Consider the following 8,541-nt stretch of genomic DNA (forward strand, 5'->3'; position numbering starts at 1 on the left):
TGTGCTACGGTGAGCGCTGTGAATTGTGCAAGACTGTTGAATCACATCTGTACTTCTGAAACAAATAATGCAATAAATGTTAAAAAAAAAAGAAGAAGATAGCAGGCGGGGAAGAATGAAGGGGAGTAATTCGGAGGGGGAGACGAACCATGAGAGAATGAGAGATGATGGACTCTGAAAAACAAACTGAGGGTTCTAGAGGGGTGGGGGGATGGGTTAGCCTGGTGATGGGTATTAAAAAGGGCACATTCTGCGTGGAGCACTGGGTGTTATGCACAAACAATGAATCATGGAACACTACATCAAAAACTAATGACGTAATGTATGGTGATTAACATAACAATAAAAATGGGGGAAAAAAAGTAATGCATCCAAAATGGCACTTTTGACTTCCATCCTTAACTGCAGTTTCAGAGATGTGACTGGCCTTGCTTGCCTGTGACAGACAGTGTGAAACTTTCCAGCTTGCCATGGGCTGCTTATCTGAGTAGGTGGAATCCGTCCAAACTGGATATTACAAGGTGGAGGAATCCCTTTACCTTTCTGGGCAAATGGACTTCTAGCTCTTCATATATATTTCCTCAGTATTCAGAAAGTATGCAACCATGCATTTGGGATTTCATTGTACTACTCTTATTTTAGCAATGAATTGTTGAGCCATGAAAGATTTTGAGCTTATCTATGCAAGTTCCAGGGCAAATCACTGACTACTTGGTATAGTAGGAAGAGTCAGGAAGCCTGTTAAACGTACGTCTGCCAATAACTTGCTAGTAACTTGGGACGAGGAACGTAGGCTCTTCACCCCTCAGCCTCCCTATCAGTAGAATAAGTGGGGACCATCCAGGCTTTGAAAGATGGAGCAATTGTGTAAAAATTAGCAACAGAGCCAGCTGGCGATAAGAGTATAGAATTTACTCTAAGCCGCATTGTCACTGACTCAGCATATTTCAAAAATGTAAAATGGAGCCAACGAACATACATTTGGTATTAACCAAACTGACAAAGGCACTATGTAAAACGAACCTCTTTATTAATCTTTAAAAAGGGGAGAGATTCTTTTGTCGACACTGTTGAGATGAAATGAGTGCTCTCGTTTGGTCTTTGTCAAAATGCATTCTCCCTTCTGGCCAAGAGGTCCACTGTGCTCCAATATTGTTTCTGAGGAGGACGGCCTTGTGGATTGCTTCCTTCACTCTAACGTTCCTGTAACTTGCTTATCCATACTGTTTTGAATTTTAAAGAAAATAAGATCTTAATTTCTGTCAATTCTCTGTCAAAAATCTTCTGTCAATTCTCTAATAAGAAGAGCCCATTCCAGGGCACCTGGGTGGCTTAGTCGGTTAAGCGTCTGCCTTCGGATAGAATCCTGCATCAGGCTCCTTTGCTCAGCAGGGAGCCTGCTTCTCCCTCTGCCTCTCCCCACTGCTCCCCTGCTTGTGTGCGTGCGCGCTCTCTCTCTCTAACAAATAAATAAAATCTTAAAAAACAAAAAAAAGCCCATTCCTTCGCAAGGGGGTGGTTCTGATCTGCCTGGGCTGATGTATGATGGAGAGGCAAATAAACGCGATAGAGCCTCTGCTCATCTCTGGGTGAGAACAAAGGTCACCTCTGGGCATGGAGGACTTCGGAGTGTAATATATATTTCCAAAGGGAAATGCTTGCAAAATGCAAATGCTGATCCCAATTCTGACCTTTGCGACTGGTGCCAGTTGAGGCAAAGGGAAAAGCCAAGAAGTGAAATGATATTTTCCTTCCCTCATCATTACTCAGCATGGCTTACTTGCTTAGCTATAAAGAATTCAAGTGTCAAGAGAAACTGCAGTGCAGTTTTTTGATCAAAAAATGCATTCTCCCTTCTGGCCAAGAGGTCCACTGTGCTCCAATATTGTTTCTGAGGAGGACGGCCTTGTGGATTGCCTCCTTCACTCTAACGTTCCTGTAACTTGCTTATCCATACTGTTTGAATTTTAAGAAAATAGTTCTTAAACTGTCGTATGCATAAGAATCATCTAAGGAGAGCGCCCGGGTGGCTCAGTTGGTTAAGCGTCTGCCTTTAGCTCCGGTCATGATTCCAGGGTCCTGGGATCAAGCCCCACATTGGGCTCCCTGCTCAGAGGGGAGTCTGCTTCTGCCCCTCCCTCTGCCCCTCCCCCTGCCCGTTCTTGATTGATCTCTCTCTCTCTCACTCTGCACCCTCAAATAAATAAAATCTTAAAAAAAAAGAATCATCTGGGGAGCTTACAAAAATGATAGAACCCTGATTCCCACCCCGAGTTCAGTGGGGCTGAGGAATCAGCATTTTTAATCTATGGCATGGGGGTTCTGATTCAGGGGATCAGCACAGCTACTTGGAGGAGTACTGCTGGGTGCCAAGCCCACGGGTGATACTTTATCACACACGTGGTGTGTGTTCCCTTCATCAGTCAAATCCTAGCTGTTGCTTTTAGAACTGCACTGGAGCTTGGCTCAATCAATTATTGCCTGACTTACAACAATTTGTGATTGAGACAAATAGCATGGGAGAAGCCTAAGTTTGGGAGTCAGAAAGACCTGGGTGTAGATCTTCAAGCTTCTACTTATCATTCCTTGGGTAGGTTGCTCAAGAACTTTTTCTATTTACTTACCTGTCAAATGGGAATAATATTACCCATGTCACCAAGAGCGGGAGGTGGTGGTGAGGAGGGGATAGAATGACTTATGGGTAAGCACTTAGCACCATGCCTGGCATTTAGTAGATAGAGGCTCAATAAATACTACTTTCCTCCATTCTCACAAGAAGCAGGAATTAACTTAAAAAAAAATATAGAAAAGAAACTCGTATTCTCCTCCAGCACTTAAAGCAGATATTGTAAAGATAAATTTGTTTTCTAAAGATTTATTTATTGGGGCACCTGCGTGGCTCAGATGGTTAAGCGTCTGCCTTCAGCTCAGGTCATGATCCCGGGGTCCTGGGATCGAGTCCCACATCGGGCTCCTTGCTCAGCAGGGAGCCTGCTTCTCCCGCTCCCTCTTCTGCTCCCCCTGCTTGTGCTCTTTCACTCTCTCTCTCAAATAAATAAATAAATAAAATCTTTAAAAATAAATAAAGACTTATTTATTTGAGAGAGAGAGCACGCAGAGGGAGAGAGAGAACCTTAAGCAGACTCCCTGCTGAGCGCAGAGCCCGACTCGGCTCCATTCCACGACACTGAGATCATGACCTGAGCCGAAACCAAGAGTCGGATGCTTAACCGACTGAGCCACCCAGGCGCCCCAAGAGAAACTTTTTTTTAATGTCCAGGCAAATAGATTTGGGGCCTCTTTACACATCACTTTAAAAGTCAATGGTTTTTTAGCAATCTTGAAAGGGTGCCCCTCCTTATTTCCTTTAGGTAATACTGACTTCTGTTTAACCTCTTCTCTGAGAGGTTTAAGTGAATTGCCAAATGAAGATCAGGGGTGACTCTCTGGTAGACTAGACGAGCCACTGGCCAGTGCATGCTACCTAACGAGTCAAGAAACATTTGCTGAGCTCCTTTGGTGCATAAATACACATTTCCAAGAGAGGTCCCAGGGGGCAGGTAAGGAAATGCAGGTGTGTCACGGTGTTGGTAACTTTGGTGGACACTCCCCAGAGCCAATGCAGAGAATCTGGATCAGGTGTGTTTAACCCGAAGCCACACCTGTTCCTAGTCAAAATCTCACAAGGACCACCTTGTTTCTCAGAATTTAGCTAGTAATGGATTATTTGGACCTCGTTGTTCAGACTCTTTCCAGGTGAAATGAGAACATTACAGGGGTCTGAGAGAAACAATGCACCATTATCCCTGCAGTGTCCAGCGAGCTCCTTGCTGGAACGGGCTTTCTAAAAATTGAATCTCAGCATATCACCCCACATCTCCCCCCTGTCCAACCTGGTTTTACTGTTGCAGGGAAAAAAAATCATCTTTGTTCTTTGTGTTGGTTGATTAATTTTAGGTTCACTGTTCTTATCCCATTTTGCGCTCATGAGGATACTTATGTAACACATTTCTGTGTATCACATGGTTCCTCCTCCTGAGGACCCAAATCAGGAAAAAAAAAAAGTACAAAGTGCCTATCTGCCTTCTCTGGCTGGAGGAATTGCAAGTTAAATGAAGAGCTTTGGTCAGCTGAAAGCCACAATGTCCTCTCCCAGCCTTGCTCAGTCTTTATAAAGGAGAGGCTGTAAATCTTACCCCTGGGGCAGGGTGGTCACAAGAACTTCCATTTTCTGAAGGCTAACCTCTGGAAACTCAAAGAATAAGGCCAGTAAGCCCTGTCCTATGATTTTAGAGCCTGATCCAATCCCCTTTGTTTTATAGGAAAAGAAGCTGAGGTTCAGAGAGCTCCACATAGTTATTAGGAACTTCTTTTTTTTAAAAAAAATTACTGCCCACATTGTGTGTATCAGGAAATGTGCACACAACACGAGGCTCATCGTAGGCCTCCGAGAGGTTAAATGAGTTGCCAAATGAAGATCAGGGGTGACTCTCTGGTAGACGAGACGAGCCACTGGCCAGTGCATGCTACCTAACGAGTCAAGAAACATTTGCTGAGCTCCTTTGGTGCATGAGCATTCTGCTATGTTCTGAGAAGCTGGAGGATGGAAGGAGAAGTACAAATGGGCAAAAAATATGAACTTTAAGAAATTGCCCCCAGCTTTGAAGAACTTACAGTCTATAGGGAATTCTTTACTGAAAGGTGTTTCTAAACCAAAATAAAGACATATTACAAATACATATTACAAAATATCGAACCAAACAGTATCATATGTTTAACGGCCCAATTACGTAGTCCTAGAGAAGTTTGGGAGGAAGAAAGAGGGTTGCTAGCTCCCAGAGGAGCAAGCCCAGTGTTTTCTCCACTGGACTGTTAAAGCCACAATTCTCTTATTTTTTCTATGTATCTTCATGATTATGGCACAGGGAAGGGGCTCAATTCATCCATCTTGAATCAACGTGTGGCTCCTTAGATAACATAATTATGGGGCTATTTCTGTATGCCCCTCATGACCCCTTTTGTAGGAGTGCATTCTACTCACATGCATCTCTTGTTTTTTTTCCAGTGGCCCACCCTCAGGACCCCCACCACCCATCGGAGAAGCCTGTCATTCACTGCCATAAATGTGGGGAGCCGTGCAAGGGTGAAGTACTTCGGGTCCAGACCAAACATTTCCACATCAAATGTTTCACCTGCAAAGGTATGCTGCCTCCAGCTTCCTGGTTTCATGGCATGTTGTCATCTGTGTGCTCACCTCGGGGTCCATCCCTTGAACCCCATGCCAGGCCATCAGGTGATAAGTGAATGTGCTCAGAAGCCCTGGCATCACTTTCCTTCTCTGGTTTGGGTGGGATTAGACTCAAGGGGGAGGCCGAGTCCCCCAAAGATCTATGGCCCATATGCCTTCGGTGTTTATTGAGGGTCCTGATCCTGGGAGGAGCGAGAATAGTAAACGCAGTTTTGTGTTTTGTACTTTATATTTATTTCCCCCTGAAATGAAGGACTCTCATCCCAAAGTAACGTTGTCCCAACAGCCATTATTTATAGAAGGGCTGGCAAGTTTATAAGATTAGGGTTCTAAGTCACTGGATGCTGTGGGGTGATTGGGGAACATTGTGTGTGTGCATGCACATGTGTATTCAGAAGTGAGAATTAATCAACAACACTTGGAAGGTCTCCAAGAAGCTAACTAGTTGAGATTGATTGCCATTAACAAGCCTCCCTTTTGGGGTTTGTAACTGTTGGCATCCTGGCATACGCTGACCTGTTATTCTGGAGGTAGGGCGGGGCTGAATGGGAAAAGAGAGGAAGAAGAAAGTGGTTTGTGTATTTATTTGAGGAACAGGTTACTTGAGCTGAGGTCATGTGGGGAGCTCAGGCTGGGTTAAGGGATCCAGGAGAAGAGGTGGAAGGAGAGACAAGGTGATGAGCCTGCTTTGTAGCTCACTCTGCCCTCTGCGTGTGTTGGCCACTCTCATCCCTGGGAACTGCATTCCTTCTCAGTGCCTTAGTTTGTGAACTCAGCATTGCCATCTTAAGCCATCCATCCCTGGCCAGGGAGGCTTTCAAGGAGATGCTACCTAGGGACAGTCAAATACATAAAAATAGGAGGGGCGGGGGCCTATCTGTTTGTTTCACTGAGGGTAAACTCTTCTGAGAAAGAACATTAACATATGGCTCAGGTGAGAAGACTTAAGGGGAGGGGAGGACATCAGTTTAGTTCCCATTGAGCATGACAGAAGGCTGTGATGCACATTTTATAGAGAGGGATTCTTTAGTTCTTCCACAAACCCGTAGGAGTAAGTACCAGAAATCTTGTTTTCAGGCAACTCAAGTTGGCCTTCAAGAAACACGAGAGTCTCATCCAGGGTCCTAACTGTACTGCCATTCTCTGTGGCTGGAGTCCTGCCCTTGCCACTAAGTCGCTCTGTGATCTCAGGCAAGTTACCTGTCTCTCGGTGGCCCCATGTCCTTATCTGGACAATAAAGAGACTAGACCATGTGATACTTAAGTCATCCCGGGTCTGAAGTTTACCGATTCCATATACACAGAACAATGTCTGTGTATAATAGAGAACCCAGAGGCACTGAATTAGAGCCTCTTAGCATGTAAGAGAAAAATGTTTCCTGGTTACATCCAGATTGGTTAACTTAGAGTTAGGCATTACATTCCGTTTTATTTTTTGCTCATAAATTTCCTGCAACATGGCTCAAGGGGTATTGGTCTGCAACAGATACACGGTCCACAAGCAATGGAGGCCTTGCATGTATTCTGTATTTCTAATTAAAAGTACAAAGTGTTAGTCTCAGATGTGGGTAGTCACTGTTCGGCACACTAAGGAATTAGAAGACATGTTTGTTTATCCCTCACGGATGGAAACTTCCTTGCTATTTTTCTCTTCTAGTGTAAATCTAAGGACTGAATGTAAATTATTTATGTTAGAACGTTTTCCCATAGACTTTGTTTCATGCTATGAATGTCCTCCTGAAAAGTCAAATGTTTGTATGAATTGAATCATATTGTAGGAGCGCTTGCTATTTGTAGGAACTATTTTGAATTTAACAAAACTTTACTAAAATAAATGTCTTTTATTCCTGTTTGTTTTTTCTCACACTTAATCTACCAATATCTGTTATCTTATGTCCCCAATTCCTTTTCTTTAATATCCAAAGAAAATGACTTAAGCTCCTCATTCCTTATACTCTGGCAAGTTCATTCCTTTTCCCCAAGATTCTAGAGTGATGTCCAAATAGAAATATGGTGCAAACCACGTATATAATTTCTAAATTTTTGAATAGCTATATTAAAAAGGTATAAGGGGGTAGGTGCAATTAATTTTCATAATGTCTCTAATCTCTATATATCCAAAATATTATCATTTCAACATATAATTAATGTAAAAATTATTGCGATATTTGACATTTTTTTTCATACTAGCTTAATACATCTCAGGTTGGACTAGTCACATTTCAAGTACTCAAAAGCTCTTTGTAGGGGCACCTGGGTGGCTCAGTCAGTTAAGTGTCTGACCCTTGATTTGGCTCAGGTCATGATCTCAGGGTCCTGAGATCAAGCCCCGCCTCAGGCTCTGTGCTCAGTGGGGAGTCTGCTTAAAGTTCTCTCTCTCCCCTCTCCCTTTGCCCCTCTCCCCTCTTGCGTGCTCTCTCTCTCTCTAAAATAAATACATAAATCTTTTTTTAAAAAGCCCTTTTGGGGTGCCTGGGTGGCTCAGTCGTTAAACGTCTGCCTTCAGCTCAGGTCTTGATCTCAGGGTCCTGGGATTGAGCCCCGCAGCAGAATTCCTGCTCTGCGGGGAGCCTGCTTCTCCCTCTCCCACTCCCCCTGCTTGTGTTCCCTCTCTCGCTGTGTCTCTCTCTGTCGAATAAATAAAATCTTAAAAATAAATAATTTAAAAAGCCCTTTATTATAGTTAGCGGCTACAGTATGGGACAACACAGTTCTAGAGAGTCCTTGAGGTTTGGTTTTGTTTTTTTGAAGATTTTATTTATTAGAACATGAATGGGGGGCAGAGGCAGAGGGAGAGGGAGAAACAGACTCCCTGCTGAGCAAGGAGCCTGAGGCAGGGCTCGATCCCAGGACCCTGAGGTCATGACCTGGCTGCAGACGGATGCTAACCAACTGAGTCACCCAGGTGCCCCAAGAGTCCTTGAGGTTTGCATTCTTGTGGTCCCCTCTTGCTCCAAATTCTTTCCAGTACCAAATTCTTGGTTTCCCTTTGTGAATGCTGCTCCTTACACGTTGCTTCACCCCACATTGGCCACCATGCCTCTTTATTTCCCAACATACCATGAACACAAGGCAGCTATTTTCAGTAGACTTTACTGAAGGTTTGGGATAATGGAGGGAAGTTATAGCCCCGAAGAGGCAACAACTGTCCTAATATTCTCGAGCCATGTCCAGAACAAGAAATTTCTCATTGGCCAGGGCCATTTTTTTCTTTCTTTCTTTCTTTCTTTCTTTCTTTCTTTCTTTCTTTCTTTCCTTTCTTTCCTTTCTTTCCTTTCTTTCCTTTCTTTCCT

At 43.8% G+C, this 8,541-nt stretch overlaps 1 protein-coding gene across 13 annotated transcripts in view; it reads left to right on the top strand.

Annotated features, from left to right (window-relative positions):
- The window catches only part of ABLIM1 (actin binding LIM protein 1), a 300,260-nt gene that overhangs the window by 149,491 nt on the left and 142,228 nt on the right, over nucleotides 1–8,541 (top strand). For all 13 annotated transcript variants that reach the window (XM_073904157.1, XM_073904155.1, XM_073904161.1 and 10 more), the window contains exon 2: nucleotides 5,066–5,200. In XM_073904157.1, coding sequence (XP_073760258.1) covers nucleotides 5,066–5,200 — 135 coding nt within the window. The remainder of the gene's footprint in view (nucleotides 1–5,065; nucleotides 5,201–8,541) is intronic.

This window comes from Callorhinus ursinus, unplaced genomic scaffold, assembly GCF_003265705.2.
Source record: "Callorhinus ursinus isolate GAN/ISIS: 27379988/994484 unplaced genomic scaffold, GSC_fseal_2.0 scaffold20, whole genome shotgun sequence".
Classification (NCBI taxonomy): Eukaryota; Metazoa; Chordata; class Mammalia; order Carnivora; family Otariidae; genus Callorhinus; species Callorhinus ursinus.